The following is a 16,612-nucleotide window of genomic DNA, read 5'->3' as shown; positions in this document are numbered from 1 at the left end:
TAAAATATTGAACTTTTAGTCTATGTGACATTTAAAAAAAATTTTTTTTAATGTTTATTTATTTTTGAGAGAGAGAGAGAGAGACAGAGCATGAGTGGGGGAGGGGCAGAGAGCGAGGGAGACACAGAATCTGAAGCAGACTCCAGGCTCTGAGCTGTCAGCACAGAGCCTGGCTCAGAGCTCGAACTCACAAATTGTGACATCATGACCTGAGCCGAAGCCGGACACTTAACCGACTGAGCCACCCAGGCGCCCCTATGTGACATTTTTAAAAAGCGTTATACATGCATGATTAATTACACTTCTTAGAATTGCTTAAGGAAGCGATTAAAAATGAACAAGAAAGGATAGTCAAGACTATACAGTTCATCCTATGAAAAAATCAAATTAAATAAATTGTGCCATAATAAAAAATATTTGTCTATTTAAAAAGATACTGTAGGAAAATACTTAGCAATACGAAAGTTGTTTTCAAGTTGGGGGAAAACATGTTAAAATAGTACACGTAGTAAAAATCACACTTATTACTTAAAAAAAGCAGGAATGGGAACATGGAAAAGGACATTCAGTCAGGTTAATGGTCATCTTTTAATGAACAGGGTTATGGGTTTTTCTCTAGCTTCTTTTTGTAAACAGTTTAAGAATTCTCCATCACAACCAAGGCTTGTTTTTGTTATTTCAAAAATCACAGACACATTATCGTAAACGGATTAAATGATAAAGAGGTGTATTTGTTTGGTTTGACTCCAGCAGCACTGGCCTTACTAAACACACACACAAACACACACACACACACACACACACACACACACTAAAAATCCCATACTTGAAACAAGGACTATAATTAAGAGCACTTCAGAAAAAAGTTCCTTGGGCAGGAAACAATCATCTATCTGAAAACGAAGTTCTCTCAGAAGAGAAGCACACACTCCTGTCCCACACCTGTTATGAACACACACTATCAGTGGCTTTGACTCTGGGTCTCTAGCTATAAGAGCAAATAGTTTAACAGCAAACATATTCTATCCAGGTTAAGGTACCATAGACCTGTGAATGCATGGAGACATACCCAGACCCATTTTGGGGTCATGGTGAGAAAAGGGCTTGTTAAACAGCTCGTTTGTCGAGAGAGAGACAAATGACCTCTTCTTACCCATTCACTCCCTGGGAGAGACAAAGAGCATCTCTCACTGAAATCCTAATGTTTCGGTCGGAAGTGACCAGGTCACTCACTGCTTTTGTTTCCCAAGACAGCATCTAAGAATCTCACCTCATAGTCTTTCCTTGGAAGGATCTCATCCTCCTCCTCCTGTGTTTCTCCAAGGATGGTCTAGAAAAACAGATCCACAAAAGCAAGACTCTTTTAACGGTTAAAAGTAAAAAGAGACAGAAGTATTTATGGAAATTTGTTGCTAATTTCCACATCGTCTCGAACTATTATCAAATGGGAACAAGACCTCAAAAAAAAAAACCCACTTTTGGGATAGGGGGTGTTGTGGGTGGCAATCTACGGTCATCCAGCTGAGCTCTTTGTTTCTACTGATGTGTTCTTCAAATAACGATTTCAGGACACCTCAAAGATGTCCCTTGCCAGCTAAAGGGGGGGAAAAATCAGGTTCCATCTGACAATGTGGTGAATCTGAAAACAGAAGGGACCTGTCAACTCTGGGACACAGCAACTCAAGTCTTCCCAGGGTGCTTTGCAGAGGGAAGCTGGATTATCAATGACCCAGAAAAGGTGAGGGATACGGTGAGAAAAGGCTGGGGAAACTAAGCCAGCTGCATGATAAGCACAAAGTCCAGGGAAGGGGCTCATTCTGAAAACGCTGGTTTCATTCAAAACTCTTTTCACATGGAAATAAAAGAAAACACGGAGGGGATTAACTGGAGCGGGCCTGGATATTCCCTCAGATTCCAGGGAGGGGTTATGAGAAAAGACCCCAGACTTGGGCACGTGAAGCCCGGCAGATGCTTCGAGAGCTTAGGATGCAGTCCCCAGACCCCACCCGCTGCCACCTGAGGCCCCAGCGCGGCTCGGCCCCACCCCCCGGCAACGCCTCTCGCCATCCCTTGGCAACCGCCCCCTCCCCAGGCGGGCTCCGCCTGCTCCTTACCAGCTCCTCGGGGGTGCGGGTCTCACGCTCACCGCAGCAGCAGCACCACCTGCAGCAGCAGCACAGGGACCCCCTGCACCCCGCCATCTCCCTCCTTCACTGCCACTCCGGAACCCTCCACCGACCCCCTCCCACCCAGAATCCGCGCCTCACGTGACTGGCCCCGACAGTGTCACGTGGCCCTCTCGAGCTTGGGACCGAGACAGGGAGTGGCTGCAGACGGGTGGGGCGAGGGCCCGCGTCACATGACGGTGGAGGGACCACTTCCAAAGAGACCTTTGGGCGCGGCCATATTGGGGATGGAGCTTCCGGTCTTCGCACGGATGTTTTCCGCCCTCTCGTCCCGCCTCCCTCTGCACTGCAACCTGACACCTGCGCCGCGCCCCGCCCCCCGCGCGCCCCGCCGGTCCTCCGGCGCTCACACAGTGGTCACGCAGCTGCGGCGGGTGCCAGGGCTCTGAGTCACCCGCCAAGGGAGGGTGAGTGGAAGCGAGGCGTGGGGTCGCCAGGGAGGGATATCCGGGAAGTGGGGACCACCCACCGAGGGGCGGGGAGCGAGGGAGGGCGGGAGGCCCGCCCGGCCCGGCCCTCGAGGCGGTGGGCTCCTGCTCTTCGGCGCACGCCCCCCGGGGGACCTCTGTAACCTCCAAAGGCTGCGAACCTCAGTGACTTCCAACCCTGAAACGAAGACTCCCTTGCAGTCTCCGACCTGGACGGAGGGACCCCGGGGAAGAGGCGGCCCTGAGACGGGGGGTGGTGACCCAGACCCTCGGGACCGGGTCTGGGTCCGCGTCCCCGCCCCCACCATGACCCAGTGACCCGGTGACTCGATTCGCGGTTTTGGAAGCCACCCGGGTGCCGGTGGCGTTTTTCCGGCTTCCAGCCTTTTAAACCTGCCTCCCAGCTGAGCACCTGTGGGCCGCTGACACTGCCGTCTGCGGTGCCCACTGCGTCGGGCTGCGCACAGGTGTCCGCCCCTGGCCCTTCTGGGAGCCATGGGTTTTGCATTCGCGCACTGCGCGGTGCTTGGCACAGATTAAGCGAGTGGCCAGTAAATGGCAGAGGGTTATTTTGAGAAGAGAGTGACGGCGCCTGACCTGTTGGCGCTGAGTGCTGGCTTTTATCATCGTGGGGATGCCATAGGCAGGATATTGGGCTCTCGTCTCAGGGCACTGGGGTGGGGGGGGGTAGGAGAGGAGACAAAACCGTGAAGCCACAATTACAGCCCTGTGTTGGGTGCTATGGGAGTCCAGCTTAAAATGGGTAAGTAGTGCTGGGAGGTAGAAGGTTGAAAGAAGGCACATGCCTGGCACGTTCTAGGAATGCTGCAAGTCTTTATCAAAGAAATGAAAGAGCGGGTAGTTGGTGGGTGGTTCTGCTTCCTGCCCCCTCTCCTGGTTTTGTTCCAGCAGACAGTTAATGAGCCACTCTCTTGAGTTCAGGAGGAAGGCCAGCTAGGCCCATCTTGACATTCTTCCCTTCTTCACTCACGTTGGCCATTCCTGCCGAGAACCTCGAGTTTTAAGATCAAAATGGGCATCCCTAGGGAGAAAAATCATCGGTATGAGTGTTTTTACTCTGGTCCTGACAAAATGGGCATCCCTAGGGAGAAAAATCATCGGTATGAGTGTTTTTACTCTGGTCCTGACTCCTTGACTTTGGACGTGCAAACTTGTGTTCTGTGCACTTGTGTGTGTTTCGGGGGAGAGGAGCAGTGGATTTCATCAATTTCTCAGGAGTCTAGAGCCCCCAAATAGTTAAGAACACTGGCTTGGCAGTGGATGATCCCTGAAAGGAATGAACTTGGCCTGGTTGTTCCTCTGATGACCCCAAGTCACCACACATTGGATTTTCGCTACCAAAAGTGTGTGTTTGCACATTGCTGTGCAAGAGTAGCGTTCTGTTTTGTTTTTAAGAATTTGTCTTATTTTCCCCACCAAACCAACCAATGACGCCGTGCCCTCTGTTGGCCTGCCTGTGGTTGCCAAGGCTCAGGGCTTCCTATGTGGTTGCTGTGCAGTCACTATAATTACTTTAACTGACTTCAGTGGTGTGTGTAAGGAGGCCAGTCTGGAAGGCAGGCACAGACGGGACAGCTTTTGTTCTGAGTTGAACATAAATTCATGCCCTTACTGAATTTGGGTCTGTTTCCTTGTGGAAGCTACTCAATGTCAAGTTCTAAGCCATGACGCATCTTTTTTTGGAGAAGCGTGAACTCAGGAGAAATCTGGCTGCCTTGTCATGCCCGCACCCTTCCATCCTGCAAGCACACAAACCGTTCCAAGTAGCAGGAGGTATTCCAGGCAGGGCCAGGCTGAGCTCTGCCTTCTTGGGAGAGTGATCCAGTGACCCCTGCAGCCTCCAGTCAACATCCCCCTCCTTCCAGCTTCTGCTGCTAGAGCCCCAGCTCGCTTGCGCGCGCTCTCTCTCTCTCTGTCTCTCTCTCTCTCTTGCCTAGAAGCCTTGCCCCCGCCCCCTTGCGCAGGGCCCCAGCTCTAGCTCTGGGCTCTTCCCTTGTCACACCTCCCTCCGCCCAGACAAACACACTGGCTGGGGGAAGGTTCCTCCTGTTTCGTCCCCACCCACTCTGGGTCTGAGCTGGCGGAGATGGACCATCCAACACCCAAGGTCCTCCTAGCCAGGCCCCGCTGCCCCTCCCTACGAATGTGGGCTTTGGAGGCCAGCAGCGGGAGGTTCTCAGTGCCACCCTCCATCAGGTAGCTGTCACCGAGGATCCACGGGCTGAAAGAGCGTGTTTCTGTGCCGGGTGGGGGCTGGTTTATTTAGAGCCAGGCAGCTGTGGAGGGCAAAGCTTTGAGTGAAGCAGTGTAGACAGTCATAGCTGTGGTGTGTGCAGCCCTTGGGTGGGGGCACCGTCACCCTTACCCTCACCAGCCTTCTTCCCGCGTGGAAATGCAGCATCTCTCACTTGACCCTGCCACTCCGGGTCCTGGCTGCCTGCCCTCTGACGCTCCTGCCCTCCACCCCGTGCAGCAGGAACCCGGCCATGGTGAACGAACCCAGAGGGGATGGTGGCCCCACGTCCCGCTCAGAGGGCAGCAGCAGTGGCAGCGAGAGCTCCAAGGATAGTTCGAGATGTTCCACGCCGGGGCTGGACCCCGAGCGCCACGACAGACTCAGGGAGAAGATGAGGCGGAGGATGGAATCTGGTGACAAGTGGTTCTCCCTAGAATTCTTCCCTCCTCGGACCGCTCAGGGAGCCGTCAATCTCATCTCGAGGTGCGCTGATGTCCTTAGGAAATAGGGGCCGAATGAGGGGGGTGGGGGAGGGAAACCGGCAGCCTGGGGCAGGGCCACACTTTGACCCGGCAGAAGAAGGCCGCCAGGGGGGGTGGAAAAGAGCGGGGGGGGGGGGGGCTGTGGATCATCTGAGCGGCAGCTTCTCGGCTGTCAATAAAACTCCCTGCAAGCAACTTGGAATTTTTAGAGTCACACACTGCACGCAATGGTTAAAAATGTTCATTCTCTCAGACCGCATTCTTTGGCGGAACTTGGGGCTGGTACACAAATACACTTTAGGAAGTCATAAAGCAGCGGCTTGGAGAACATTTTCCACAAGTTAGGAATTTGACTTAGGCCTCTTGAAATCTAGAAACGCGAAATGAGTTACGTTAGCACATTATGAATTGCAGTTCCTTTTTTAAGAAAGAAAGTGTCTGCTTTTTACCATTTGTATCTTCCATGTGTCGCTCTCACGGTTTTGAGGTTTAAAGGCACAAGGATGTTTAAATACCCTGTTACAGCTCGCGCACACGTGCACACCTGTGGCTCTTCGGGAACCGTGGCCTTGTTCCATAAGGCCGCTGGCCGCTGCACCGCAGCCGGGAGGCAGCATGAAAGAAACCTGTGTCTGCCGACCCTCTTTTCTCCCCGTTCCTAGAGTGAGCCTCTGTTTGCCACTCTGAGAGTTCCCCAAACCTCTGACCATCGAAGTGTCTTAGCTCACCCGAGATAATGAGTGTGGAAATGCTTTGAAAAGGCTGATGTACTGCTCTCACACGAAAGGGTTTCGCTGTTGCTCATCAGTTATCTCTACAGTCGTCATCATCATCATCGAAGCTCACACTGCCTGAGTGCTCGGTGTATACCAAGCACTTTTCTTAGAGCTGTGCAACTGTCTATGGTAGTACTTCCGTAGTGTTATCACGAAGTAGGTACCGTTCTTCACACGTTTTTGCAGTGAAGAAACTGGGGCTCAGACAGATCAAGTAATTTTCCCGAGATCACACAGCTAATAAGCAGCAAAGCCAGCAGGAGACGGATGGAGGTGGCCCGATTACCACCTGCGTGTGATGGTTCCCTGACCCCTGGGCCCCAAGGGAAGGTGGTGAAGGGTAGTGTGCTCTCAGGAGCCCCTCTTCAGAAAGAAATTCCATACAGGTTTGATCGGATGGGGGCAGGTGGCCCCCTCTTCATAGATGTGACCTGGCACCCGGCAGGGGATCCCGGCTCAGACAAGGAGACCTCCTCCATGGTGATCGCCAGCACCGCCGTGAACTACTGTGGCCTGGAGACCATCCTGCACATGACCTGCTGCTGTCAGAGCCGGGAACAGATCACAGGCTATCTGCACAAGGCCAAGCGGCTGGGCCTGAAGAACATCTTGGCGTTGAGGGGAGGTGTGGAGCCCGCACTCTGCTCTCTGGGATCTCACTTCCTCGAAGGCCTCTTCTGTCCCTGGAGCGGTCCTTTACTTTTCTCTGGGTCCCACACTGAGCGCGCTCAGTCCCCTCCCTGCCAGTAGTGTCCACGGGCACTGTGGGTAGTGAGCACTGTGGGTACCACACACATGGAGCCGCTTCTTGACCTCCTGACCCCGGCGTAGTGCAGCCAGGAATGCAGCCAGCGCCTGATAACCCTCTGCCCTGGCTGCACACAGCTTCATCGATCGCTGGCTGTACCCAGCCCTGGGCCCAATCAAAGAGCGTGGTTCTGGCATTAATCCCAGGGGTGAGACCGTCGCTGGTGCCTCTAGTACCTGTTGTCCCACCCAAGTGTGAGAAGGAGGAGCCGGACGGGTGGGATTCTGTGGCCTCGTGCCCTCCACAAGAACTCACTTGAGTAGACATTCTCCCGGGAGGCAAGAGGTCCAAGAGGGCGGGAGAGTAAGCAGTAGGGTTGGGTGAGGGTGCCTGAACACAGCCAGATTTGGGTAGGGAAGGGGTCTCCGACGCCCCAGGCTAACTGAGGAGGCTCAGCTGCCCCCTGGTTAGCCCTGCCGGCGCACTGCCCGCAGAGTCGGTGCTCGGTAAGCGTTTGGCAGGATGGCCACGGTCTTCCTGGCCACCATTTGCCAAGGGCCACGCTGGGAGGAAGGGACACGCACCCTGGAGGAAATCAAGGCTCTACCTCTGAGGAGCTGACAACCCAGGTGGGGGGTGGGGAGAAGGAACAAAAAGGCTGTCTGGAGGGCGGGTGACACCCAGTGACTGTGAGCTCTGCCACCCCTGCAGACCCCGTGGGTGACCAGTGGGAAGAGGAGGAAGGAGGCTTCAGCTATGCTGCAGACTTGGTGAGGCACATCCGAAGCGAGTTTGGAGACTACTTTGACGTCTGTGTGGCAGGTGAGTGGCTGGGCCTTCCCGGTGCATGGGGACAGGGGAGGGAAGGAATGACGCGCCCAGAGGGCCCAGAATGCCCACCAGCACTCAGTTCAGGACCCGATATCCCAGGGCGCCGTGGGCCGGAGCCAGTGCCAGGTGAGGGAGGCTCAGGGGTGCATCACACGATGCCCTTGCTCTCATTGTCTCGACCCACCCTTTGAATTTTTACTCCTCTGCCTTTTTGCACTCTTACCTTGCTTCCTAGCCCTATTCTTCTTCTTTAAGCAAAAAGAATATTTATTAAGATGGTGGGGGGGGGGGCAAGGAAGCTGCTAAGTGTACATGATCACGTCCAGCCAATAGTCCAGACTGACCGACAGGTCTCAGTATCGGTTCTGAATTCTCAGGAGAGAGCATTGGCTCAGCTCAGCGTCCGTTCTGGGGGCTACAGCCAAGAGGCAGGGTTCACTTGCTGGAAATGGCCTTCCCTCTTACCCCCGCTTACTGGGATTGGGCCTCAGCTTCTCAAACCAGGGCTTGGGTATGGTGAAGCAGATGTGCCAGGGATACGAGAAGTCCAGGGATTGCTTTGACGCATCATTTAGCGTGACAACTTTTCTGAAACATTGTTTGGGAAAATCATATCATTTTTATATTAAAACAAACATAGCCACGTTCTGGAAGTAGCACGTCAAAGTGACGTGATTTTTAAAAAATAAGCCACGTGGCTTCAAGGTAGCTAGTTGTTGCCTATGGCTTTGGGTTTAGTCCCAGGCCCCCATGTACGTATCCACTTTTCACAGTCAACAGGCGTGTTTAGGTGAGTGCAGGAGGCCCTGATGAGGAGTCAGGCACACGGCGGGCATTGCCACCCGTTCAAGTGTTAGCTGCCCACACTGGCCACCCTTGGGTCAGTTAATTGAGGAACATGCACATGTGCAGTAGGCATTACGTGCATGGAGACTGGCTGAGCTGTGAGCTTGCAGGTGCCGAGGGGTCTGGTGCTTTGCCTGTCATAAAGTGGGCGAGAAGGCTGATCCTAGGGTTGGAAAACAGCAGATTGGGGCTGTGACAGAAAATACAGTAAATGGAGCAAAATCTAAATGTAAGTATGTGCTGTGTTTGCTGATACTGATGATTTATAGCTCTAGTCTCAGCTGCGAAAATCTCCTTGTTTTTGAAATTCCTGCTGGAAGAATAGCTTGTTATTGAAAGTGCAATTGTGGTGCTCAGTCCCTCCCATGTTTCACCCCTTGAAACAAGAGTTTTTATCTTCCTTTTTGACTTGCAGTTTCTTCAGAACAAAACTGCCTTTATCACAGCAAAGCAGGCTCGCTCTCCGCAGCCTGGCGCAGGGTCCTGCCCAGGGCTGAGGCTGAGGAAGCCAGCACTCCCGATAGCTTCATTTTTTTTTTTTTTTTTTTAAGATTTAACATATATTTTTAAAATTTTTTTTATTTATTTTTGAGAGAGAGAGAGAGAGAGCGAGCGAGCATGAGCAGGGGAGGGGCAGAGAGGGAGAGAGAGAAAGAATCTCAAGCAGGCTCCGGACTGTCAGTGCAGAGACTGACACCAGGGTCCAGCTCAGAAGCCTTAAGATCACGACCCGAGCCGAAATCAAGAGTCGGACACTTAACCGACCAAGCCACCCAAGCACCCCTCACCAGGACATAATTCAACTTTGGTGATACCTGGGGCTCATCATCAAGAAGACAGAGGGGAAGAAAAAAAAAAATTTAATAAAAATATAAGAAGACCAGAGTCAAGAGTATGCATGCAGTTTCTAACCAGATTCTGCTTCCAGAAGCTGTGCACCCACGGGCAGGGCATTCTTCTGTGAGCAACTTTTCACTGGACAGTCCCCGATGATATTGGTGTTCCTTTCCTCTGGCTTGATCCCTGTTAGAGATCTGGGAGTTCATTATACTGTTTTCATTACTTGGGAGTAGTAAGTTTTCAAACTTCTGTAATAAAAAGTTGCAAATGGGGGCACCTGGGTAGCTCTGTCTGTTGAGCATCCGACTCTTGGTTTTGGCTCAGGTCATGATCCCAGGGGTCGTGGGATTGAGCCCCGTGTCATGCTCTGTGCTGAGCATGCTTGAGGTTCTCTCTGTCTCTGTCTCCCTCTCTCTGTCTGTCTCTGTCTCTCTCTGTCTCCTCCTCTCCCTCTCCCTCTGCCCCCTCCGCTGTAGCTTCATCAAGGCCTACCGTCATCGTTTGCAGGCAGGGCTGCTCAGGGAAGCAATCAGTTTCCAGAGCTAGGGAGGAGCCTAGGTGACATGTAGTCCCACCTCCCGAATCCCATCCTCAGCCTCCCCGGCAGCCCCAGTGCTTCACCCTCCAGGAGCTTGTTACCTGGTGGGGCTGCTCGCTGGGACCGATTCTGGCTCTGTCATCAGAAGCGACAGACTATGACTGATAAGGAACTTGATGCAGGTGAATCCCTTCTCCCCGTATGACAGACCATTGGGCTTTTGGTGGTAGTTACGGAATTCCGTCCATTCTTTCCTTCAGGTGGAACATCTCCACTTTAGTCAAGGCTTCCCTCTGTGTGCATGGTTTCGAACTTTCAGTCTCTTAGATCCCTGAATAATTTTGATGTTCAATTAACCCACTGCCCAGACCCCAGATGCTGCCTGACCCGTGCTGAATGTGGTACTTCCTCTTCTCTGTGGCCACAAAGTGCAGGCCTGGTTTGCCTGGCTGGTTGCAAGGGACGTGAGGCAGGTCAGGGAGCTGTCCCCCACAATTCTTTGGCGGGTGGCCATAGGCTGCCTCTCACCGAGGGTCATGTCCAGAGTGAGAGGCACATCACTGCGAGCCCAGCCACCCACTGTTTCGGCCCGTTCGTGCTGCAGTATTGCAGGGGACGAGTCCAGAACCCCCGAGGCAGAGAACTCTGGCTTCCCAGCTTTCTGGTCTCTTCATCATTCACCTTGAGCAGGTGGGAGCCAGCCTCTCCCAACTGTCATCCCTATCGGCAGGTTACCCCAAAGGCCACCCCGACGCAGGGAGCTTTGAGGCCGACCTGAAGTACTTGAAGGAGAAGGTATCCGCAGGAGCCGACTTCATCATCACCCAGCTTTTCTTTGAGGCTGACACATTCTTCCACTTTGTTAAGGCTTGCAGCGAGATAGGCATTACCTGCCCCATCCTCCCCGGAATCTTTCCTATCCAGGTGAGGGTCCCAGGAGGGCTGTCCTAGCATAGGCCAGGGCCCTGGGGTGAAATTGAAATGCCAAGCTCCTGGTAAAGTGCTTTGATGCTCATTGGATTTCCCTTCCGACAGATGCTCCAGTCCTTGGAAAATGCCACCCCATTTTGGTTACCTCGTCTCCCACCCTCCCAGACAGCAACAGGGGCTGTTGGAGGGGCCTGCTGACGAGTGTCACTAAAGGGGATTATCACTGCCATTATAAATCTTGGTTAAGTCAATGTTTCCCAAACTTGGCCGTCATCAGAATCATCTGAAAAGCTTTTTCAAAATGTAGGTTTCCAAATCCCACGCCTAGAGGTTCTGATTTAATAGATCTGAGGTAGGGCCTGGGGACTTTCACGTTACTTAAGTTTTACAGGCCGTGCTGATGATCGGTGTGGCTTGGGAACCACTGGCCTTGATGCCCACTGTGTTATCAGTAAAGACAACTAGGGGCGGAAGGGCTGGCTCAGACCGAGGGCAGGAATGCCGCGGGCAGCCGGTATGCTCTGTGGAGTGGAAGAAGCAGGACAAGGCGAGGGCTCGTGTACAGTCTGGTCTGACCTGCCGGAGTCCCTCTGTGCCACGCGACAGTTGGCCAGGAGGCCTGGCAGGGATGGGGCGGGCAGTAAGTATTTCGGGGAAGAGACGGGCTGGGAGATGGCACCCAGAGTCCCCTGTGTCTCGGGCAGGGCTACCACTCCCTTCGGCAGCTTGTGAAACTGTCCAAGCTGGAGGTACCGCAGCAGATCAAGGACGTGATCGAGCCAATCAAAGACAATGACGCTGCCATCCGCAACTATGGCATCGAGCAGGCTGTGAGCCTGTGCCAGGAGCTTCTGACCAGTGGCTTGGTGCCAGGCCTTCACTTCTACACCCTCAACCGCGAGATGGCCACCACAGAGGTGCTGAAGCGCCTGGGCATGTGGATTGAGGACCCCAGGTGAAGCTGGCGGCCCCGAATTCAGGCCTAGGAGCCACAGAGGAAGGTCGGGTGGGCGGAGAAGTCAGTAATCACAGAATGAGTATGCCCTAGTGGTGCTGGCCGCCACAGCCGTCCAGAGGGAGGTCTCCCCTGGCTAGCGGTACACTTAGGGTTCCGCCTCAGGGGGAAGCCCATGCACAGAGTGAGAGCAGAGGTCTCCATCCGGCTCAGTGGTGCGCCCCTCTTTCCTGCGTCCTCTGGCCAGTTGCTCATTCGTTCTGTCTCCATTCTCCCCCAGGCGTCCCCTGCCCTGGGCCGTCAGTGCCCACCCCAAGCGCCGGGAGGAGGACGTGCGTCCCATCTTCTGGGCCTCCAGACCAAAGAGTTACATCTACCGCACCCAGGAGTGGGATGAGTTCCCCAACGGCCGCTGGTGAGCACCTGCTTGGGACCCCGTAGCAAGTGCGAGTGTGTCCTCTTGGGAGGGAGCTGAAGGGAGTCTGCCTGCTTCTCTGCATGCTTTTTGGGGAGCAGTCAGGGACAGGATCCGCAAGAATGCCCCCGGGTGGGTGGGGGCGCCTGTCCCTCCATCAGGAGCCCCGGGTCAGGAGTGTGCCTTGCCCTCCGGGTGCCTCCCTGGCCAGGGGCAATTCCTCCTCTCCAGCCTTCGGGGAGCTGAAGGACTACTACCTCTTCTACCTGACGAGCAAGTCCCCGAGGGAGGAGCTGCTGAAGATGTGGGGGGAGGAGCTGACCGGGGAAGAAAGCGTCTTTGAAGTCTTTGCCTGCTACCTCTCGGGAGAGCCCAACCAGAATGGCTATAAGGTGAGGGCCGCGGGGGCCCTGTTAGGTCCCCTGCCCTGTCTCCCTGTGGGCCAGGCCTCGGGGCTGGGACTCATGCCGCCCCCCATTTACCTAAGCCTCACCTCTCTCTGGACACAGCACCTCAGCAAAGGGAAGGGTGAGCTGGGAAGTCCCCGCCTGGGGTGCCTGGTGACCGGCGGAGCCCGCAAGAGGGAGGAAGGCGGGCTGCCGGGCGTGATGCCGCCCCAGCCTGGCCCGCCCTCTCTCCCAGGTGACTTGCCTGCCCTGGAATGATGAGCCCTTGGCGGCCGAGACCAGCCTGATGAAGGAGGAGCTGCTTCGAGTGAACCGGCAGGGCATCCTCACCATCAACTCCCAGCCCAACATCAACGGGAAGCCATCCTCTGACCCCATTGTGGGCTGGGGCCCCAGTGGGGGCTATGTCTTCCAGAAGGTGTGGCAGGGACACATGGGGCTTCCCCACCCCGGCCGGCACCCAGGGGTTCCCCAGAGAGGCGGACAGAGAAGCCTTCCTCTCTGGGGTCTCTTTATTCTGAGAGGTAGAGCAGATAGGAGCCCATGCTCTATGTCAGGCAGACCTGGGCAGGCGGGTCGCGTGAGCGCTCTGAGCCTCAACTGCCTCTTCTGCAAAACGGGGATAGATCCCGTCACGTTCTGGGGCGGAAACGTGACAACGCATGGGAAATGCTTAGCACGTGGGAAGAACGCAGGAAGCGTTCACGAAATGGAACTGTTACTGGTCTCCTGCACCTTCTGTGCGGCCAAGTTGCTCAACGTCTCTGAACTAGTTTCCCCATGTGAGAAATGGGGACAATAGTGCCCCCACTCAACCCCTGACAGGCAGCTGGGGTTCAAGAAGCCCTTGCCATCAGTGTTACCGTGAAGGGAGCGGGGAGGCTGGGATGAGTCAGGCCTCTCTCCCATGTCTCAGCTCGTCAGACTGGGCCTCCCGTCCGTTTTCTGAGATGGCTTCTCCGTGGAACCTTCCCTAGTGGCGAGAGGGGGGCAGGTGTCTCTCAGACCTGTCCAGACTGAAACACCTCACATACCTGCTCCTGTCCCCCTTGCCTGGATTCATGATGTGATCCGCACGGCCACGCTAGTCCCAGTGCCTCAAGTCCTGCCACACGTGTGGGCATGGGCGCCTCCCTGGGACGGTCCGGAGGGCCAGCGCCTGGTGTCGCGGAGCACGTGGTGTGCTTAGCAGCCCACGGAGCAGGGTCGTGCGAGGCCCGGGGTTGATGTGGCGGTGCCCGCCCCTCTCCCGCAGGCCTACTTGGAGTTCTTTACTTCCCGTGAGACGGTGGGGGCGCTTCTGCAGGTGCTGAAGAAGTACGAGCTCCGGGTTAATTACCACATCGTGGATGTGAAGGTAGGCCAGCTTCCGGGGTGTCGACAGCGCTCAGCAGGCCCAGACACCCAGGGCTGAAGGCACCACGCTTACTCCTCCACTCGGCGAGCACCGAGCACTGAGCCCTGGCCAGGCACGGAGGAAACGGATACACGTACACAGAGCCAGGCCCCTGCCCTCAGCTCAGAGCGCCCCCAGCCTAGTGAGGGGGCCCAGTCAGTGGGTAATTACAAATGCAGCTGCACTTTTAAAAATAAAGTTCAGTATGGGATGCTGGGACCCAGGGGAGGGACGTCTGACCTGGGAGGTCAGGGAAGGCTTAGAGGGGTCCCGTGTGGCTGGCTGGACTCTTTGAGGACAAGGGCAAGGACATCACGGGGAAAGGGCAGAGGGTGTGCGAAGGCATTGTCTGCGCAGCCCGTGGGGACGCTGCTGAGTGGGTTAAATACCGACTAAATACCGACTGTCCGGCTTGGAAGCTGGGTTTTCCCCTAAACACAGGAAGGAGCCTTTCCCAGCAGCGGTCGCTTGGCTCCGTGTTTTGTTGTAGGCAAGTCAGGGCGGACGGTGGTGCGAATGGTAGGGCCAAGGAAGACTAGAGTCAGAGGCCCCTGTGGTAGTCCGGTGGCAAAGACAGGCCCGGCTGGGCAGCCACGAGGGGACGGATTGCAGAGTAAGCCGGCAGGAGCCACCGGATGTGGGGGATGGGACTTGGGGGGAGTGGAGCTTGGAGGCTGGGAGGAGGAAGGAAGCAGCCTGTGGCCTCTCACAGAGTGGCTGCCAGAGCTGGGAGGGGCAGGTGGAGGGGATGGAACAGAGCGCACTCCCGGTGGGTCGGGTGAGCTGGGTTCGCAGGCACTGGAAGGTCTGCAGGTGTCTGTGCCCAGGTCTGTTCTGACCTCCTCCCCCACCCCCCATCAGGGTGAAAACATCACCAATGCCCCCGAGCTGCAGCCCAATGCAGTCACTTGGGGCATCTTCCCTGGGCGAGAAATTATCCAGCCTACAGTGGTGGATCCTGTCAGCTTCATGTTCTGGAAGGTAAGGATGCTGGGAGCGGGCCTGCCCTGCCCACCTTGCAAACCTTAGGCTGGCAGTGGCAGCGGCAGCCCAGGGCTGGTGGACTCTGCCTCGAGGTGTTGATTTCTGGGCTGGGGGATGGGAGGCGACCCTGGCAGTGAGCCTCGTTTCTGTTCCGGGAAATGTCCTGTCGGGCAGCATGGAGGCCCTTGGGGCGCTGAGCGTGGAGCCCTGACCTGCAGCTCTGTTAACCTTGCCCGTGTCTGTGTGTGTGTCTGTGCGTGTGTGTGTGTGTGTCTGCACGTGCCCGTGTGTGCAGGATGAAGCCTTTGCCCTGTGGATCGAGCAGTGGGGCAAGCTGTACGAGGAGGAGTCTCCGTCCCGCATGATCATCCAGTACATCCACGACAACTACTTCCTGGTCAACCTGGTAGACAACGAGTTTCCGCTGGACAACTGCCTGTGGCAAGTGGTAGAAGACACGTTTGAGCTTCTCAACAGACCCGGGCCAGAGCAGGAGACAGAGACCCTGTGATCCCGCGCCCTGATGTTCTTGGCCTGAGGCCACCCGCGTCCTGCCTTCCTCCTCCCCAGTCCTGGTTTTCCTGGGGACCCCTCTTCTCCTTCATCTCTCCCCAAGCCGTGGCCTCCACTCCTCACACGGTGATGGCAGCTAGACTTGGTGTGAGGCTTGCCGGCTCCGGCTGGACCTGAGTCTGCCCCACGTCGGAACGGGGCGTTTGTGGCTCAGCCTAGTGCTCTTTGGTGAGAAGCACCCCCCTCCTGCAGAGGACCGTGGGGGGGGGGTGGAACAGCATCTTCCCTGAGAAGGAGAGAGGATGATTGTTGCCGACTGAGGCCTCGAACCAGGGCAGCCCTGGGAGCCGGCCTGGGGCTGCCAGTGACCTTGCACTTGGGACCCACGGGGATGGCAAAGCGAACCTGGGTAGCGGGCACGGGCAGTGCTGCAGAAGAGACATAGAGCGAGGGCGCCGCACCCTCATCTCCGAGGTGTTGGCCGCCGGGCACTTAAGTGCTCGTGGGCGGGAGGGGCAGACCACTGCCCTGCCCACCTGCCCATCTGGCCGCGTCCCAGGCCTCCGGACAGGCCTTGGCCTGAAACGTGATAGCGTGGGCATTTCTTGCCAGCGTCTGCCTGCGAGCCAGCCGGGCTTTCACCTTTCCACAAGGCTGCTTTTTGAAAGAGCCGTTTCTATGTTCTGGCGGCTCAAGAGGGAAAGTGTCTCTTAAAGGTTGAAGGCATCTACACCCTTCTACTTGGTGGAGCCCTCGGCCTTCCCTCCCCCCAACCCCCGCCATGGAGTGCTACTCTGCCTGCTACCGTCAAGGGCAAAGATAAGGCTCCACTGAGCAGGATTTATTTCTTCCTGGCTTATTTTTTTAGATGGGACCTTTTCCTGCCAGCTGCTCTGTCCCCTCTGCTCCCTCCTCTCCCCCCCCCCCCCACTCCCTCGCCATTCCCAAAGCTGCCTGCCTGGCCCTGCTCCCCTGGAGTCAGCCCTCAAGCCCCGCTGCTCAGGGACAGTGACCAGGGGATGCACAGAAGCTGGTCCCTGTCCCCGTCCCTGCCTGCTGGTCTTCGCTGGCTCAGCAAGG

The 16,612-nt window shown here is 55.8% G+C and overlaps 2 protein-coding genes and 1 long non-coding RNA gene across 12 annotated transcripts in view; 1 reads left to right on the top strand and 2 right to left on the bottom strand.

The window, feature by feature from the left end:
- CLCN6 (chloride voltage-gated channel 6) overlaps positions 1 to 2,400 on the bottom strand; it is a 32,587-nt gene extending 30,187 nt beyond the window's left edge. The window contains 2 exon segments of the mRNA XM_003989496.5: positions 1,271 to 1,330; positions 2,115 to 2,400. Coding sequence (XP_003989545.2) covers positions 1,271 to 1,330; positions 2,115 to 2,201 — 147 coding nt within the window. The 5' untranslated portion in view covers positions 2,202 to 2,400.
- Positions 2,401 to 2,462: 62 nt separating this feature from the next.
- Positions 2,463 to 16,372, top strand: MTHFR (methylenetetrahydrofolate reductase). Of its 10 annotated transcripts, none has more exons than XM_006934283.5 (12): positions 2,463 to 2,593; positions 5,109 to 5,354; positions 6,516 to 6,754; positions 7,589 to 7,699; positions 10,663 to 10,856; positions 11,567 to 11,817; positions 12,098 to 12,232; positions 12,444 to 12,624; positions 12,875 to 13,057; positions 13,895 to 13,996; positions 14,897 to 15,016; positions 15,315 to 16,372. In XM_006934283.5, the coding sequence occupies exons 2-12, from the start codon at positions 5,122 to 5,124 to the stop codon at positions 15,528 to 15,530; spliced, it is 1,965 nt and encodes a 654-aa protein (XP_006934345.2). In that variant the 5' UTR covers positions 2,463 to 2,593; positions 5,109 to 5,121; the 3' UTR covers positions 15,531 to 16,372. The 10 variants fall into 10 exon arrangements, with proteins under 10 accessions (XP_006934345.2, XP_006934347.2, XP_006934348.2 ...); XM_006934285.4 differs by having other exon boundaries at positions 2,468 to 2,593; positions 5,112 to 5,354; XM_006934286.5 differs by lacking the exon at positions 2,463 to 2,593 and adding an exon at positions 2,672 to 3,081.
- LOC102901408 lies at positions 3,432 to 4,526 on the bottom strand. Its single transcript, XR_006583917.1, has 2 exons — positions 4,391 to 4,526; positions 3,432 to 3,656 (listed from the first exon to the last, which is right to left on the bottom strand). It is a non-coding gene; the product is annotated as an uncharacterized LOC102901408 (long non-coding RNA).
- Positions 16,373 to 16,612: the final 240 nt, after the last annotated feature.

Source organism: Felis catus, chromosome C1 (genome assembly GCF_018350175.1).
Source record: "Felis catus isolate Fca126 chromosome C1, F.catus_Fca126_mat1.0, whole genome shotgun sequence".
NCBI lineage: Eukaryota > Metazoa > Chordata > Mammalia > Carnivora > Felidae > Felis > Felis catus.
Note: the sequence above shows the minus strand (reverse complement) of the source record. Positions and strands in the feature narration are given on the sequence as shown.

Bases quoted from the DNA above. Each gene is read 5' to 3' on its own strand.
- MTHFR (XM_019836171.3), top strand. From the start codon at position 4,722: ATGGACCATCCAACACCCAAGGTCCTCCTAGCCAGGCCCCGCTGCCCC. The intron at 4,832-5,033 runs GTAGCTGTCACC...GTGGAAATGCAG, and splicing joins TCAGTGCCACCCTCCATCAG to CATCTCTCACTTGACCCTGC. The intron at 7,700-10,662 runs GTGAGTGGCTGG...CCCTATCGGCAG, and splicing joins CTTTGACGTCTGTGTGGCAG to GTTACCCCAAAGGCCACCCC.